Source organism: Armigeres subalbatus, chromosome 3, assembly GCF_024139115.2.
Source record: "Armigeres subalbatus isolate Guangzhou_Male chromosome 3, GZ_Asu_2, whole genome shotgun sequence".
Taxonomy (NCBI): Eukaryota; Metazoa; Arthropoda; class Insecta; order Diptera; family Culicidae; genus Armigeres; species Armigeres subalbatus.
This window is the reverse complement of record NC_085141.1, coordinates 200,038,976-200,057,041: the sequence shown is the minus strand read 5'-3', so window position 1 is coordinate 200,057,041 and position 18,066 is coordinate 200,038,976. Positions and strand designations below refer to the sequence as shown.

The window sequence follows — 18,066 nt, the reverse complement described above, 5'->3', positions numbered from 1 at the left end:
GCTTTGTTGTTGTCAAGGTTGATCCCCAAGCGTATTGCTTCGCTGAAAATTGAAATCTATCGCGTCTGTCTATGGTCCGACAGCCAAATTGTTCTGGCATGGTTAAAGAAATCTCGCAGTCAGCTCGAAGTCTTTGAACGTAACCGTGTGACGGAAATAACTACCACAACCAACCAATTTTACTGGTTTTATGTCCGCTCCGAAGACAACCCAGCTGATGTTGTGTCCCGCGGACAATTACCTCAGATTCTTGTAAACAACATGCTGTGGTGGAATGGTCCGTCGTTTTTGAAAACCCTGCAATACGAAATGGTTAACATTGAACTACCTCCAGAAATTGAGTTACCTGAAACCGTTTCCACTATGCCAGTTATATCCACCACCATTGATCCACAAGACGTTACATTCCTCGAGGCCTTCGGATCGTTTCGAAAACTACAAAGGATTGTGGGATACGTTTTACGCTGTGCAACGAACTGCCGATCGAATCGTAATGATCGTGTATCAAACAAAGGCTTGACAGTCTCCGAATTACGTAAGTCGATTGTAACTATAATTGGATTGGTCCAGCGCCTTGAAATGGCCGATGAAATCAGTTTGATCTCCGCGGGAAAACCTAGTCGTCGCTTCGCTGCGTTAGATCCAGTAGTGGTGGATGGCCTGTTGAGAGTAGGAGGTAGACTCGATAATGCTCGCTTGCCCTACGATTCTCGCCACCAATTATTACTACCTAATAAGAGCCCAGTTTGTGAGCTCCTCATCCGCGATATGCAGAAAATCTACATCTTGGACCGTCCGGATTAATGTCGTTGTTGCGACAACGATTTTGGTTGATAAACGTATTACATGTTTTCGAAATCGCCCTCGCTGTCTTCAACCCATGATGGGTCGATTGCCCGAGGCTCGTGTTGTTCCGTCCATTCCATTCTCTAGAACCGGTGTAGACTTCGCGGGACCGGTGTATATAAAGGTTGGTCTGCGTAAGACCGTTCGAGTAAAGGCATACATCTGTATATTCGTGTGTCTTGCCGTTAAGGCTATTCATTTGGAATTGGTTTCCGACCTGTCATCCGCAGCCATCATTGCAGCTTTACAGCGATTTGTCAGCCGATCACGGAACAAACTTTGCAGGTGCAAAATCGGATCTCCATGAACTGTTCGTAATGTTCCAAGATGATCAGTCGAAGGGGAAAATTGATGATTCTGTTCCGCCCGAGAAATAGTGTGGAAATTCATCCCTCCTCGTTCTCCGAACTTTGGAGGACTATGGGAGGCAGGGGTGAAAAGTACAAAAACTCATTTGCGTAAAGTGTTGGCTAATGCTTGTCTGAATTTCGAAGAGTTTTATACCGTTCTTACGCAAATTGAAGCAGTGCTCAACTCCCGTCCCCTCATTGCTAACTCTCTGGACACTCATGAACCATCTGTTTTAACACCAGGCCATTCTCTCATTGGTCGAGAGTTGATAGCCATACCCGAACCTACGCTTGTGGATTTACCTGTGAATCGTTTGACAAGATGGAAGTATATGCAGTGTCTACGATACATTTCTGGAGACGTTGGTAAAACGAATACCTACATACGTTACAAGCGCGCTCTAAATGGATCACCGAACGTTGTGCCTGGACTTATTGTTTTGATCATGAAAGTTAATCTTCCTCCGCTTTCATAGAATATGGGCAGATTATTGCTGTTTATCCTGGTACTGATTTAGTCGTTAGGGTGGTGGACGTACAGACATCTACCGGGGTTTACCGTCGTTCTGTTTCAAGACTCGCACCACTACCAATATCAGATAATGATGAAGCATTCGCATCTGCAGATCCACAATCTAGCCGGGCGGGAGAATGTTCGTTTACAAGCGAATGATTATTTTTTGTTATTCTTAATTATCCTTTCCCATCGATATGTTGTTCATAGTATTAAGTCTATTTGTCTGTGAATCAAAATGTAATCCCATCCTTCCTTCCCCAATCCCTCAATCATTCAATCATGACAACAGTCATTGCTGAACGATCACAGTAGCCTCCTCCCAACCAAGCACAATATTCCTTTTTGTTATTTTTGTTTGTTCTTCCTTCGAATATGGGAGGAGCTAAGTCACGCAAATAAGCGGTTGCATCACAGAAAATATGTGTATAAAAAAGAAGCACGTCGCGCAGAGCGATTCATTGTTTTTGTAAATTTCAAACGACGAAGAATAGAAAAAGTTAAACGTTTCCGTGTCGTTTTCCTGTCACCGAAAGAGTACCACTACCATTCCTCGCTGCCGGTGTGAAGTCTCCGATCGCTGCTGCTGCTCCAATCTGCCGATTAGGAATGGGCGTTTTTCGGAAAAATGTCGATACTGCCGAATCGATGTTTTTATTGTCGAAAAATCGATGCCGAAAAATATCGGCGTTGAAACATCGATATTCCGATATATCGATACGCCCAAAAAATTAAAAGCACGAGCAAAAAAAAAACAGGGGTTGGTTTAGATTTTTCAGTTTAGGTCATCGAATCGCACATCAAAGTTTCGCTGTTTCGCAGTTTTTAACAGATTGTGCCTAATGTGCTATATTTATTTTTGGAATTCAAAAAATCGAAATCCGATATCCGCTAGAAAAAATCGATACAGTCAAATATCGAACTTAAAAAAATCGATACGAAATATCGATCAATCAGAGCGAAAATATCGATTCCCGATATATCGTATCGGTATCGCCCATTCCTACTGCCGATACAGTCCATCGTTGGTTGCTCATCCGAGCTCATCTAGTCAAATAGTGCTGTCCCCTCATTCCGATCCATTACCTGATCCCAGTACCTGATCAGTGGTTGTTCCATCAGTCCGATCCACTCTCAGACCCTTCCGGTAATCTGTTGTGGACACCGGACGGCTTGCACCTGAGACAACCTGTTTTCGCCATGCCTATTAGTGTTGTGAATATGCAAATTGATTGCCCACCCCCGAAGAAGAAGAAGAGATTGAGTATTTGTCGCCCTCCGTTCCCCCACATTGTGCACCGCACAGGTCATGATAAGCAGACCCCACACGACGGAAAAAGTTTGACAAACTCTTGATTATTGAAGGAAAAGATTGATGGTGTGAGTGCGAACCCAAAATATTGAAGTAAATATTGAGGGAAATCAGAATAAAATTAATCAGTTCAGTGCGTGATCTCTCTTGTTTCGAAGCGGGCTTGGTAGTCATATGGCTACTGCTTCTGCCTCATACGCAGGAGGTCGTGGGTTCAATCCCAGGTCCGTAACATTCTCCTACTTTGTATCTTTCTCTATATTTCTCATGTTCTAGCAATCGCTTGAACTGGAAATGGACTTCCATACCGTTTCCATTATTATTCCTATACCTTCAACTTGAGTATTCTAACAGTAATCTGCTAGAATTGCAAATGAACTATATAGCTCGTTTCCTACATCCAATTAGAAATTAAATCAGTTACCTTCTCCTATCTTTCACATTGGCAGCTCGTTAACCAAGACGGACCTCTGCCTTTCCAACCTAACCCAGAAATTCCAACAAATTCCGCATGAACTCGTGGCAAGTGCAGAGGTATATTCGGCTTGCAGTGAGCGAGTGATTGCATCATTATTTCCTCCCCCTTCCCTACATTGCCACGTCAGAATGCGTGGCAGGCGCCAGTATGACCTAACAAATGAGATCACCAGTACTTGTACATTGAAGATGTGTGCTAGTCCCAAGCAAACATCTATTGGTTCCCTGTGCAAGAACTGCTGATCTGGTCATAATGGAGTAGCAAATAAGAGCAGTCAATCAAGCTCAAGCTCAAAGGTTGAAGTATTATTTTTACTATTTTTTCAATTCGATTTTATGAAAGTACGTTAAAATTCCAATGGAAAAGGTATGCGTTAATTTTTTTCTAAGTGCAGCCGTTTCTATATTTTAAATATCCAGTATTTTCATAATGTTTTTCAAATCTATTTAACATAGAATCAAATGTTACTGAAATCATCGATATTTATTGTCCAAGATGGTAGTAATGGAACAGTGGTTGGTCATTTTCATGTTAATTGGCCCTCCTTAGACGTGCGGTAAGACGGTGCGGCTAAAAAGCAAGACCATGCTGAGGGTGGCTGGGTTCGATTCCCGGTGCCGGTCTAGGCAATTTTTGGATTGGAAATTGTCTCGACTTCCTTGGGCTTGAAAGTGTCATCGTGCTAGCCTCATGATATACGAATTCAAAAATGGTAACCTGGCTAGAGGTGTGCGCCGCCGCAGACATTTTTGCATCGACGCGCCGCCGTTTCAAATTTGTCACGCCGCTGATCTATAATTTTCCACGCCGTTTCAAATTTTCAGTGAAAACTCCAAAGATTCAGTGCAATCTCTACAACATTACGTTGAAAATCTTTCGTGAAGATACCAATTATTTCCATGAAAATTCTATACAATATCTTGTTGAAAGAGTCGTTCGGCAGAAAGCAACAAGGCTGAAAGTTGTTAGGCCGAATATGTTGTTTAACCGAAAAGACTATTTGCTAGAAGCCTTCCCGAGCAAAGCTTATGAGCAAATCGATAAGTTGTTTTAATGTTGTGAAATCATCAATTATGTTTACTTAATTTGATATATTTTTGGTCGTTTTAACGGTTAAAATAACAAAAAGTATTAGCAGATATATCTTACTGTGACATCAAATCAAAATCTATTCCTGCTGTCGATGAGAGCAAATCGAAACTAATTTTGATATTGGTTTCCGATAACAAAATAAGTCCACAGTTTGATGTCATATCTTTCAAATTAGTAACCTACAGCAAAATGAGATCAAAATATGTAATCAATTAATTGATTCATATTTGAAAACAAATTATGAATCAATTTGAAGGCAAAATCAAAATATGTTTTCAATATGATCTCATCATGTTTTCAGACTTTGCTAGGATATCTAGCCTAAAGTTATTTGGCCGAGAATGTCATTTGGTCGAATAGTTCTTCGGCCGAATTAGTCGTTTTAATGGATATTCAGTCGAAGGTGTCGTTCGGCTGAATTGGTTATTTTGTATATTTTCAAGACAATAAAGGGAGAATTTCGAATCTTTTGATATCTTTTGAATTTCGCCTCAAAATTTTGATAAAAGATTTCCAGTTTTTCCAGAATATTTATTCAAAAATTATTATCAGATTCTCCACGGGAACTACTTTCAAGTTTCGAGAACTCTTTTGAATTACCAAGAGGAGCTCTTTGGATTTACCAAGGAAATTTGTTTGGGATTTACATGAGAATCTTCTTCAGAGTTTTGACGGGAGTTGTTCCAAATTTCTACAGAAAAAAATATTAGGAGAAAATCAACGGAATGTTCCTATTGAGGTTTCTATTGAGTATTCTTTGAAATTCACAGAAAATTGTAACTGGTAAAAGAGATGCATTAACGTTGACTTCCCCAATCTAGATTAATTAAGATGGTTAGTTAGAAGTTCATCACCAACTGGTCATACGGCCAAATTTAAATGACTGAACCTCGTACTGAATGGGTAATATGGTCAGAAATGGCCATTTATTTGGCGAAATGGTCTTTTTGTCTATTGATCATTGAAAAAAATTTCACGTGGCCTCTTTTATTTTTAAGTCGATAGCCTGGCCTGGGCCAAAGACATCTAACCTGACCTCAATTAAGCAAAACTAAACGTTTCACCACAGGTTGGCAATTGGCCTTCTCGCGCGTGACAGAACCCCGTTGTTCCGCTTTGATCGTTCAGTGAACAAGTTCCTCGGCTCTTGTGACGAATGCACTCGGCAATGTCGCATAGAAAGAACACGCTGGTTGGCTGGACTGGGTAGTGTTCGGCACCAAAACGACCCCTTGCTAGAGCAGGTAAAGAAGTTCCTGAAGGAGTCCATCAGAAGCTTGACATTGGCTTTGATGTTAAAGAGTATTCAGCTGCACAATCTCAACAACGCTGCGTGTTTATCAGGAAATGAACGATGCAGGTGTAGCTCCACAACTACAAAAGGCAAAACCACACTGCAAACACTCTTTTCAACTTCACCTGTGGTGATTCTATCCACGTACCAATTGTACGTCGATGTTCTAACTTCTGACAATAAAACTACGACCTTTCGCCACGCATGCCGAACACCACCATCTCCAACCATCTGAAGCAATACTGTTAAAAGTAATCTCCATTACAAAATGAGACGTGGACATAAACTTCTTCCGGGAGTGCTGAACGGTGTGCCAAAGTAGTACGGATGATGATAGAAAAACCAATACCTTCACGCATCGTTATCGAAAACGAACAGACGAACGGTAGTTACTGGTCCAAAAACCAAACAATCAGCCGCAACCAAAAAGTTGCCCAGTGGCGGCTGCAGACACTTACATCAACAAGCTGCCATCAAACTCATCCAAAACAAACCACTACCAGAAGCGCCTTCGCCAGTGCAAACCGGAAACAATCGAAAGCGAAAACGACGATGAGTGAAGCGACGACGACAACAGACTATTGGGGCTGGCAGCTACTGCCCAAAGCCAGCGCGAAAAAGGCGATTGCCAGCCGCATCGGAAACAGCCAAGCGATACACGAGACGATAACTATCCCGAAGAGATCTCATGCATGGGATGACGTGTACATGATACGAAGGCTATAGCAAGAGAGCAGAATTAATCGGACTGGAAGCAACAGTACAACACCAGATGGAGAAAAAATAATGCCGATTAGAATTGAATTTGAATTATATATTGTAAATGTGTGAAAAATTTCATCCATATGGCATGAACTCGCACTTTACGAGGTTGTAGCTCGAAAGACCAGAGCCAGCCTAGGGCTAAGATCTCCTAATAGCCAAGATAAAAAAAGCGTTTCACAGGAAACTCTTATGAAGTCAAAACTGGCAACTGAATATGCCGTAGCCCTAATATCTTTCCACTCCAAATGTGGGCAATATTTTTACAGATTTTTCTCTGAAGAACACTATTTAGAATCATCTATAAAACTCGTATTTGGGCGCAAACAATTAAGTTCATCGAATCCGGCTTCCAATCATTCTTGATTTATCAGAAGAAAGCTTTTCGTTAAAGGTTTTCTGACTGAAAAGAAATAAGTGAGGAATAACCAGAAACGTGAACAATTACCTAATCAAGATAAATCTATATGGGGTTATTTCAAGATTATGAATCAAATCCAACAAAACCACGTGTTAAAAATTGCCGTCTATTTACTACAGTGCGTGATATCGTAATCAATATAAATATATTAGGTAGCATTTATATAATTACAGTGTATTGTATGCGTTCAGCTGTTATTCCTTGTGTCGTCGGATGTTATGCTAGCTCTCTTCACATCATTTACCAGATACATAAATTATATTTTAACAACATTTCCCCAATTTCTTTTTTCTTTATATTGGCTCCTTTGCGCAGATGTGACAGGTATCGTTATTTCTGATCTGGCTGGCACTGCTAATTTGCGAAGCAATCGAACAAATAATATGAGAGAACTATGTTATAACAATAATAATACCTGTTTTTGCGTCTGCTTTTTATGCCTTAACACTTGCTCAGTGATGGCTAAAAACATTTCTTCTACATTTATATTGTCTTTGGCTGAGGTTTCGAAAAGCTGTATATCCATCTGGTTTGCAAAACATTGCGCATCTTCGAGTAATCTGGCAACCTTTCTGGCGGGATCATCGTTTTTATTTCGACTGAAAAAATACTAAATCTGAGTATAACATGTGTTTGTTAAAATACTACAAATTCTACATATACCTAGAACTTTGTTTCACTACGTCACAATTAGATTCAATTTCTTGTAGCCATCGTTTCACATTGGCAAATGGATTCCCCATTAGTTACATCGTATCACCACTATAACACCATAGGTTCCACGATAATAACTGCGATGAATCGAAAAAAGACATTACTGACATTATTTGGAAAGAAAGGGGTAATTTAAACTCACGTATTAGTTATTGTTTCTGAACCGTTCCTGTATCCGGCAGTATCCCAAATTTGCAATTTTACGTTCTGCGTTTATAACAACTGTGCAATTTGAAAATCAAATAACCTATATAGATTGTTATGCCAACTTCCCGGAGAATGTGTTATCTGAAACGAATTAATAGTTGAAGATTTGCCAACACCTGAAATAGTCATTAAAAAGGAGATCATTATAAATTAGAATATTTGTTAAAATTGTAGTTTTTATTGGAATACGATATCCTGTTAATTATCACTTTACTTATCAGAGGTAGAGAAGCTAATTCAAGGAAAAGAATTACTATCATTTGGAGTAAAAAAGCTTCAAGAAGCACACGATTTGATTAAGAAGTACTGCATATCACAGATAACAGATATTGAGGCTGGCATCCGATACGTGTGTAAACATTCGCAACCGTTAATTCAAATGTATTTTAAATTGGGACCGCGTTTGGCAATCGATTGGAGATGGCGCAAGGATCATTACTATTAGAAAACGCAGCCCGAATGCGGCTGTATCAAGATTACCATTGGCTGCGTTCGACGGTTTGTTAATCAGCTGCATCCTTAAGTACTGCCTGCAATTAGTTGAGTGGAGATGGCAGTAGTGGGTAACGTATATCAATTCAAAGTTTACACAGGATTTTCAATAAAATGTGTTCTAGCTTCAATATCTGTTATCTGTGTGCATATCAAGAAGGATGGAAAATTAATGCCAACCCTGCCAAATTTTAGGCGATTTTTCGTCGGCGAACCTCGAAATACTTACCGCAGAGACACGTATCTTACAAAAACAATGGGGAGATGTATCTTACAATAACTCAAAGGCGCTGAATGAAAATTGTGACCAAAAACTTAAACTTAAACAAAATATTCCCAGGAATCGAATGGGGGTTATTTCGGGTCCGGCACGCCATTCCTAATAGGACTTTTTGGACGTTTTCCCCCAACTTCCTCCAAAACTTTGGTATTATGAAAAAAATGCAGCCGTTATAAGCAGTCTACGGAATATTTCTGATCGAATCTGAACGATTAGAATATTGTTTGTTGAGTGCAGTGTTATTTTATCTGAAGAGTATGTTAGTTTTAGGGGAATATGAGGTGAAATAATCTCATATATTATATACATTAGGGTGGCTCAAAAAACACTTTTACAATTTTTTGTTGGTACTTATTTTGATAAGTTCTCAGCCAGTTGATGCCCTGTGCTCTGAATAAAAAATTCAACCAAATCAGTCAACGTTTGAGCGGCGGTGAATTACTAAACTCGTTAAGGAAATTTGTATGAGATGAGACATCCAAAAACAGTGATTTGCCAGTTGGACTATTTACAATTTACGATCAAGAACCATGATACTAATTCCAGTGTTTGTAGAATAAGTAATACAAGGAATATTATACTGCGGAACTCCGCAGAAGAAAGATTAGAGTTGATTAGACAAAAGATATTAGCATTTTACTGGAGTTGTTGTATGGGTGAATTTATTTCTTTTAAAGGTAAAAGAAACAGAAATTTGCTTAAACCCCACTTAAGAATATGCTAATATGTGAGGGCAAACTACTTAATCCTTATAAAGGTTTTCTACATAAAATTCAATGGGTGTGAAGATCTGAATGAGTATGCCATAATTCTTCATTGTAAGATTGTGCCGTCCAGCTGCGAATCACTATTTTGGATATTTCAGCACTCCATTTTTGCATATAAAACTTCCCGTGAGTTCTTAGCACGCCCATAACGCTACTCATTTTATTGACATTAACTTGTCCAGAGCATCAGGGCATCAAATAAAAATGAATAAGACGACGGCCCATCAAAAAATTGAAAAAACTTTTTCCCATACTAATTTGGGCCACCCTAATATAAATACAAATGGGTTTCTGTCTGTCTGTCTGATCGGTATAGAGACTCGGAAACTACTGAAACCGTTCGGCGTGAAAACTGAAGTATGCAGAGTTTTTGAGTCAAGAAGGTTCTTCTGCTCAAAGGCGGGAGATTCCTCCAGTTCTGAATGAAGCGGGCATCCACATACATAAAAAATGCAGCATAACTCAGGAACTAATCAACCAAATGCAACCCAAAGTTGATTGGCATGTTGGGTTTCTGAAGTCAAAAGAAATGTTTCTGTGTGGTGATTCGTGATCCTCATCGATGATGATGATGGATTATATATATATACACGTTAGGATCAGAGTTGCCCGTTCACGTGCCATCGCATCCCACGTGATCGGTGGGATCAGAGTTTGCCCACGTGCCATCCCATCAAAACGAATATCAAACGGCCGTATCGATCGTGATGACCCAGGGGAATTATCTGGCTGAGGGTGTGGCGATGTGCGCAAAAGCCACGCGAACGTCTTGGATGGGACTTGACATCGATGCAGACTTTGGCCAGGACCGTTTTGCACAGAGTTGATAGATTTGGTGTAAAGGGTTAGCGATAGGAAGAAATTCAATTAGTTTCTGAGTGGAGAAGTTGTAACTTATAATTGGTTGAATAAAATTATTTTTTATTGAAAACTCGGATCATTCAAAACATTTCTCATGCGCACGGTCGTGTGAGTCAAATGGTATAACTCGCTGGTGGCGAAGTGTTGAATGCAAGGTACCCAGAGCGAATGTCAGTTATCACAATCATCCGAGTTTTAAAAGAAGGAGAAAATTTCTACAAGCAATCGAGGCGGCACTGGTAATTGGCATTCAGCTGTCGTGGTAGAGCGGATATCCAGGATTTGAGAAGCTACGGAAGTTGTTCGCTCCCGTTTGGAACCCGTATCTTTCAGCTTCACTCAGACTCCTTGATGAGAAATCATCACGTAGTACCAACTTTGTATTCGCCTGACAAAGCGATAGGGTGTATAAAGAACGTGCATTAGTAAAAATTCAATTTGTGGAGAGTGCGAATGTGAACTGACCAAAATGGTTTTTATCTGTGATGATGAAAGAAAAGGTGCATTAACGGGATTTCGTTTGAGGGGAGAGCGAATATTGAACCCAAATAATTTCTGTATTAGTGTTCTGTAATTATTGATCCAATTTAGCATTAGCATTAGCATTAGCATTGTTACGGTGTAATTCGTAGATTGGACACTAGTGATACTCATGTTTTACTTTTGAGATCCTCGAGGAGTGGTCCTTGATTCCAGTCTTAAACAAAAATAACAAAAGCATGGGGATTACTACTCCACAGCACCATGTTTATCTTCACCGTAACTAGGAGAGGAAGGAAGTGTTGATGTGGTATTGCCTTAACAGAGGGCCACCAAAACAGCACGACACCCTCTACTTAAGTACCACGGAGTTGGATAATGAGAAGAGTACTCGTTAGGTCAGAAGGATTTTGCCTGTAGCTGGCAATGTAACCGCTAGTAGATCTTTACCCCTGTAGCACACCACGTAAAGGTGTCTTACCAGCATTACGGGTTGTTCTCTGTAATTATTGATCCAATTGATCCTTAGAGTGTTTTTCAGAATCTCTATTTGAATTGCAGGTGAATATCAGGAAAGCAAATATTCAGTACACACTAGCTTAAATGAAACAGAAGTTTATTAACGATCGCCAGTAAATTAGCGTTTAATGAACAAGAGTTCCAATATCTATATTCGAAACTTTGGAGAGACGGAGATTTCACACAGATATTGAAGCTAGAACAAATTTTATTGAAAATCCTGTAAACTTTTGAATTGATATACGTTGGCCCACTACCCATCTACTCAACGAAGTAGAGATACAGCTGATTACAACCGTCGAACAGCCTTAATGAATTGAAGCCTGCGCCAATTCAATACATTTAAGTTGCAATTTGCAACACGTATCGGATGCCAGCCTCAATATCTGTTATCTGTGATATGCAGTACTTCTTAATCAAATCGTGTGCTTCTTGAAGCTTTTTTACTCCAAATATATAATTCTTTTTCCGAATTAGCTTCCCTGCCCTGATATAAAGTGATAATTAACAGAATATCGTATTCAATAAAACTACAATTTAACAATATTCTAATTATAATGATCTCCTTTTTAATGACTATTTCCAGGTGTTGGCAAATCTTCACTATTAATTCGTTTCTCAGATAACACATTCTCGGGAAGTTACATAACAACTATAGGTGTTGATTTCAAAATTCGCACAGTTGTTATAAACGGTGAACGCGTAAAATTGCAAATTTGGGATACTGCCGGACAGGAACGGTTCAGAACAATAACTAATACGTGAGTTTAAATTACCCCTTTCTCCAAATAATGTCAGTAATGTCTTTTTTTTCGATTCATCGCAGTTATTATCGTGGAACTCATGGTGTTATAGTGGTATACGATGTAACCAATGGGGAATCATTTGCCAATGTGAAACGATGGCTACAAGAAATTGAATCTAATTGTGACGTAGTGAACAAAGTTCTAGGTAATATGTAGAATTTGTAGTATTTTAACAAACATGTTATACTCGATTTGTATTTTTTTTTTCAGTCGGAAATAAAAACGATGATCCCGCCAGAAAGGTTGTGATTACCGAAGATGCGCAACGTTTTGCAAACCAGATGGATATACAGCTTTTCGAAACCTCAGCCAAAGACAATATAAATGTAGAAGAAATGTTTTTAGCCATCACTGAGCAAGTGTTAAGGCATAAAAAGCAGACGCAAAAACAGGTATTATTATTGTTATAACATAGTTCTCTCATATTATTTGTTCGATTGCTTCGCAAATTACAGGTACAGTCAGATCAGAATAACGACACTGTCAATCTGCGCAAAGGAGCCAATATAAAGAAAAAGAACAAATGTTGCTAGTACTATAATTTATGTATCTGATATGTGAAGAGAGCTAGCATAACATCCGACGACACAAGGAATAACAGCTGAACGCATACAATACACTGTAATTATATAAATGCTACCTAATATATTTATATTGATTACGATATCACGCACTGTAGTAAATAGACGGCAATTTTTAACACGTGGTTTTGTTGGATTTGATTCATAATCTTGAAATAACCCCATATAGATTTATCTTGATTAGTATTGTTCACGTTTCGTTATTCTCACTCTACTTTTCAGTCAGAAAACTTTTAACGAAAAGCTTTCTTCTGATAATCAAGAATGATTGGAAGCCGTGATTCGATGAACTTAATTGTTTGGTGCCCAAATGGTTTATATGATCTAAATAGTGTCTTCAGAGAAAAAAATCGCAAAAATATTGCCCACATTTGAGCAGATACTACGGCATATTCAGCCAGTTTTGACTTCATAAGAGTTTCCGTAAAACGTTTTTTTTTTATCTTTATTAAGGAGACTTAGCCCTAGGCTGGCTCGTCTTCGAGCTACACTGTAAAGTGAGTTCATGCCATGGATGAAATTTTCACATTTACAATATATAATTCAAATTCAATTTAATGCATTATTTTTTTCTCCATCTGGTGTTGTACGTTTTCCAGTCCGATTAATTCTGCTCTCTGCTATAGCTCGTATCGTACACGTCATCCCACATGATCTCTTCGGGATATTATCGTCTCGTGTATCGCTTGCTGTTTCCGATGCGGCTGGCAATCGCCTTTTCGCGCTGGATGCAGTAGTGCCGGGCTCAAATAGTCTGTTGTCGTCGTCGTCATCATCGTCGTTTTCGCTTTCGATTGTTTCCGTTTGCACTGGCGGAGGGTCGGTAGTGGTTTGTTTGGATGAGTTTGATGGCATTGTTGATGTGCGTTCTGCAGCCGCCACTGGGCACTTTGGTTGCGGCTGATTGTTTGGTTTTTGACCAGTAACTAGCGCCGGTTCGTTTTCGATAACGATGCGTGAAGGTAGTTTTTCTATCATCATCCACTCTCACCTTCAGCACTCCGGAAGAAGTTTTCCACGTCTCATTTTGTATGGAGTTATTTTAACGTATTGCTTCAGATGGTTGGAGATGGTGGTGTTCGGCATGCGTGGCGAAAGGTCGTGTAGTTTTATTGTAGTAGTTGGAACATCGACGTACACTGGTACGTGATAAAATACTCACAGGTGAAGGAAAGAGTGTTCAGGTGGTTTTGCTTTTGTAGCCGTGGAGCTACACCTGCATCGTTCATTTCGATAAACACGCAGTTGTTGAGATTGTGCAGCTGAATACTCTTAACATCAGCCATTCGAGTTGATGGACTCCTCGGAACTTCTTTACCTGCTCTAAAGGGGTCGTTTTGGAAGAACACTAAATCACAACCAGCGTGTTCTTTCTATGCGACATTTTCGCCGAGTGCATTCGTCACAAGAGCCGAGGAACTTTGTTCACTGAACGACTGTGCGGAACAACGTCTGTCACGCGCGAGAAGCAATTGCCAACTGTGGTGAAACGTTTAGTTTTGCTTAATTGAGGTCAGGTTAGATGTCTTTTGGCCTAAAGGCCAGTATCGACTTAAAAATAAAGAGGCCACGAAATTTTTTTCAATGATCAATAAACAAAGACCATTGGCTGCCACAAATACGTAGACCGAAATTTCACTTTTCGACCCCCGTCCCCCTAGTAGACTTTCGTAGACTTAAACCTCCACCTTGAAGTCCGTGCTTTTCCAAATTTGCAAAACCTCATATGTGATTGAAAAAATATGAAATCAACCACGTTTCAAAATTCAGCTATTCAATTCTTTTCATGTAAATATTACAACAAGAACATATTTCAAACATAATAAAATCAAGAGACAAAATTCAAAAAAAATCAAATTGAAACGAAAAATTTATCCTCTGTCCGTAACTAAAAATCAAATCTCAAAGCCAATTAATTTTAATTACTGTTAATTCAATTCCTCCTGTTGGTGTCGCCACCATCGCCGACACTTTGCATCAGCGCCACTGATAAAATCTGTCCGCATCAGCCTATCATTCTCCGCCGGTTCAAAATTAGGAAAACGTACAGAATTTGGAAAAACTTCAATTGAAACCGACAATGTCAATTCTACATTCAATAAGTTTTGCGTAGAAATTTCGTAAAATTCCAATTGATAACCAGAAATACCCAAAGAACTCTCCGTGATAATTCCTATGCTTTTCTTGAAAATTTCATGCAATATCCCGCTGAATAATCATCTTTTGAAATCCAAGATTTTTCTTTTAAGGCTGTGAACCATTCCAGCGATTCGTTTAACTTTTAGTTAAAGTTTGACAGATCGATGATTTCTCTGTGGTTAAAAAATAACCCTGCTCCGAGCCTGGTTAGATTTGACAGTTCGATAGTTAAACTTTCTTCAAGAAAATTGGCGCCAAATCTATTTTGTGCAAATAACTTCAATCTGTCAAAACTCAAATGGAGTCGCTTCAGGGTAAATTTAACTAATGGGAAAATAACCATCGAACTATCAGAACAAAAGTTAAACAGATATCAAATAATTCACAGCCTAATAAAGTTTCCTTGTTAAAACCCCGAGTAATTTTCCGTGAAAATTAAAAATTATTTCGAGCTAACTTTTTAACGGACGTTTAAACGGACATTCCGAAAATATTTCCGTGGAAATTTAGAATGTTTCCTACGATATTTTTTTCTCTTGCAAATTTGAAGCAACTTCTTTAGGAAATTTAAATAAATCCTATATTTCAAAATTTTCAATAATTTCGGTGGAAATTCTGGAGAATTTTCAGTTAAAATTTTGTGAACTACTCATGAAATTCAGATAAATTTTCATGAAAATTCTGTTTTTTACAAAATGGCAATTTTTTTGCGGAAACTCAAATTGTTTTTGGTGGAATAAAAATAATTTCTCGTGGAAGTTTTCAAAATTTATTTAGAAATTTCGAAAATTTTCATCGATAATTCAAAAGAATTTGCATTATCATTGCGAAGAATTTTCCACGGGCATTTCGATAATTTTGTATATGTCAAAAATTTCACCGAAAAATGAAAGATTCGAAATTAAGAAAAATAAATCGAGACTTCCAGAACTCCAGTGAATGTTCTGGAGGGTTTCTTGGAAAATTGGAGAATTTCCTTCAACTCAAAAGAATATCTTTGGGCATTCTTAAGACTTTTCTGATATATTCAAAATGCCCTACGTAAATTAAAAGAAATCCGTGGAAGTACTTCATTTGACATAATTTCCATGATTTGCAAAGTTCGAAAATCTAAAGAAATTCTAGTAGAATCTGCAATAAAATCAAGTGAGGATGTTGAAAAAATTTCGAAAATTTTTATAGAATATAGGAGTTTTTCTGCTCAACAAGAAGAACTTCCTGGTAAAATTCTTGATAGTTTTAAGCCGTAGTTCAGACTTTTACTTCAATTAACATTTTTATGGAGAACGCAAGTTATTTCGGTCAAGTCATGCAAATAAACGGTCAAGTCATGCAAAATCAAACTAGTGAACTCCCAAAGCTGCTGTATATCGTTTTCGAAAAATAAATACAAAAGGTCTACGTAAAGACTTTGGTATACCGTCTTCGTGGGCTATCGTAGACCGAAACCTCTCCCTAAAGAGTCTACGTGGTTTATGGAAACGACTAATTCGGCCGAAGAACTATTCGACCAAATGACATTCTCGGCCAAATAACTTTAGGCTAGATATCCTAGCAAAGTCTGAAAACATGATGAGATCATATTGAAAACATATTTTGATTTTGACATCAAATTGGAGTCATAATTTGTTTTCAAATATGTATCAATCATCATGATTGATTACATATTTTGATCTCATTTTGCTGTAGATTACTAAATTGAACGATATGACATCAAACTGTGTACTTGTTTTGTTATCGGAAATCAATATCAAAATTAGTTTTCGATTTGCTCTCATCGACAGCAGGAGTAGTTTTTGATTGGATGTCACAGTAAGATATATCTGCTAATACTTTTTGTTATTTTAACCGTTAAACCAGTCATTTGACGGCTCTTTTTTCATGGTTTTCGATCAGGAAGCGAAGTATGAATATAAAATGGTCAATAGACGGTTTTGACCGCTTCCAGGACCTAGATTGGCCCGGGAACCTGTGGAAGGGACATTTAGTTTTACCACAAAACCAGTCATGAAGGCTCTTTTTCATGGTTTTCGATCAGGAAGCGAAGTATGAATATAAAATGGTCCATTGACGGCTCTGACCGCCTTCAGGAACTAAGTTGCCCCGGGAACCTGTGGAAGGGACATTTAGTTTACCACCAAGACTAGTCGTTCGACGGCTCTTTTCCATGGTTTTCGATCAGGAGCGAAGTACGAATAAAATGGATCATTGACGGTTCTGGCTTCCAGGACCTACTATTTGCCCGAAGAACCTGTGGAGGGACATTTTAGTTTTCACAAAATCAATCATTCAACAGCTCTTCTTTCTATAAGAAAATATGAATATAAAATGGACCGCTCTCAGGACCTACAGATTCCCCGGAAAACCAGTGGAAAGTAACATTTAAGTTGCAGCACCAAAACCAATAACTCGACTGCTTTTTTCTTGGTTTTGATCAGAAAGCAAGTATGTATAAATTGGACCATTAATGGATCTGACCGCTTCCAGGACTTGAGGTGCCCCAGGAACTGTGGAAAGGGACATTTAGTTTTACACAAAACCAATCATTGGACGGCTCTTTTTCATGGGTTTCAATCAGAATGTGAAGTATGAACAAGAAATGGGTCATTGACTCTGACCGTTTTCTGGACCTACGGATAGCTCACGGGAACCTGAAAAAGAGCCGTCAGACTGTAATTTTGGTGATAAAACTAAAATGTCCCTTCAGTTCCCAGGGCCAATTCGTAGATCCTGGAAGTGATCCCCAAAGTGCGCCCGCAGACGCATGCAGCCCTCGAAGCCTTTCTGGCCCGCGAAGATTTCAGAATGTACACTACATGTGCGCCGTTGATATGCATAAGATGATACGAATACGAAACGCTTTTCATTATACTCAGTTCAGTTTTTTGTTATACTCAGGGAATCTGTCAAGTTCACATTATTACGATGTTTAAGCACCATCATGAATAATTAAATTCATCACTTCATAAATGGTAACAGCAAACAACTTCGATGGTATTGCCCCGGGCTATGAAAATAGCAAATTCGTCCATTTTTTCGCAGATTCAAAAGATCAAAAACGATCACACTAATGTTGTCATATATAGTGCTCTGAAATGAGAACTTTCAATACAAGTTAGGATTTGGCAAAATTTAAGCAATACGTAACCCA

The 18,066-nt window shown here is 38.7% G+C and overlaps 2 protein-coding genes across 2 annotated transcripts; both read left to right on the top strand.

Annotated features, from left to right (window-relative positions):
- Window positions 1-883: 883 nt before the first annotated feature.
- LOC134222234 (uncharacterized) lies at window positions 884-6,612 on the top strand. Its single transcript, XM_062701377.1, has 2 exons — window positions 884-1,131; window positions 6,390-6,612. Exons 1-2 carry the CDS (start codon window positions 884-886, stop codon window positions 6,610-6,612), a joined length of 471 nt encoding a protein of 156 aa, XP_062557361.1.
- A 5,353-nt stretch (window positions 6,613-11,965) lies between these two features.
- Window positions 11,966-12,901, top strand: LOC134225998 (ras-related protein Rab-35; the record flags this gene model as incomplete). Its single annotated transcript, XM_062706501.1, has 4 exons — window positions 11,966-12,150; window positions 12,216-12,340; window positions 12,406-12,587; window positions 12,651-12,901. Coding segments are annotated over 4 exons (570 nt in total), but the record flags the coding sequence as incomplete, so codon positions are not given.
- Window positions 12,902-18,066: the final 5,165 nt, after the last annotated feature.

Coding starts and splice junctions, on each gene's coding strand:
- LOC134222234 (XM_062701377.1), top strand. CDS start 884: ATGGGTCGATTGCCCGAGGCTCGTGTTGTTCCGTCCATTCCATTCTCT. Junction 1,132..6,389: donor TCACGGAACAAACTTTGCAG/GTGCAAAATCGG, acceptor AACCACTACCAG/AAGCGCCTTCGCCAGTGCAA.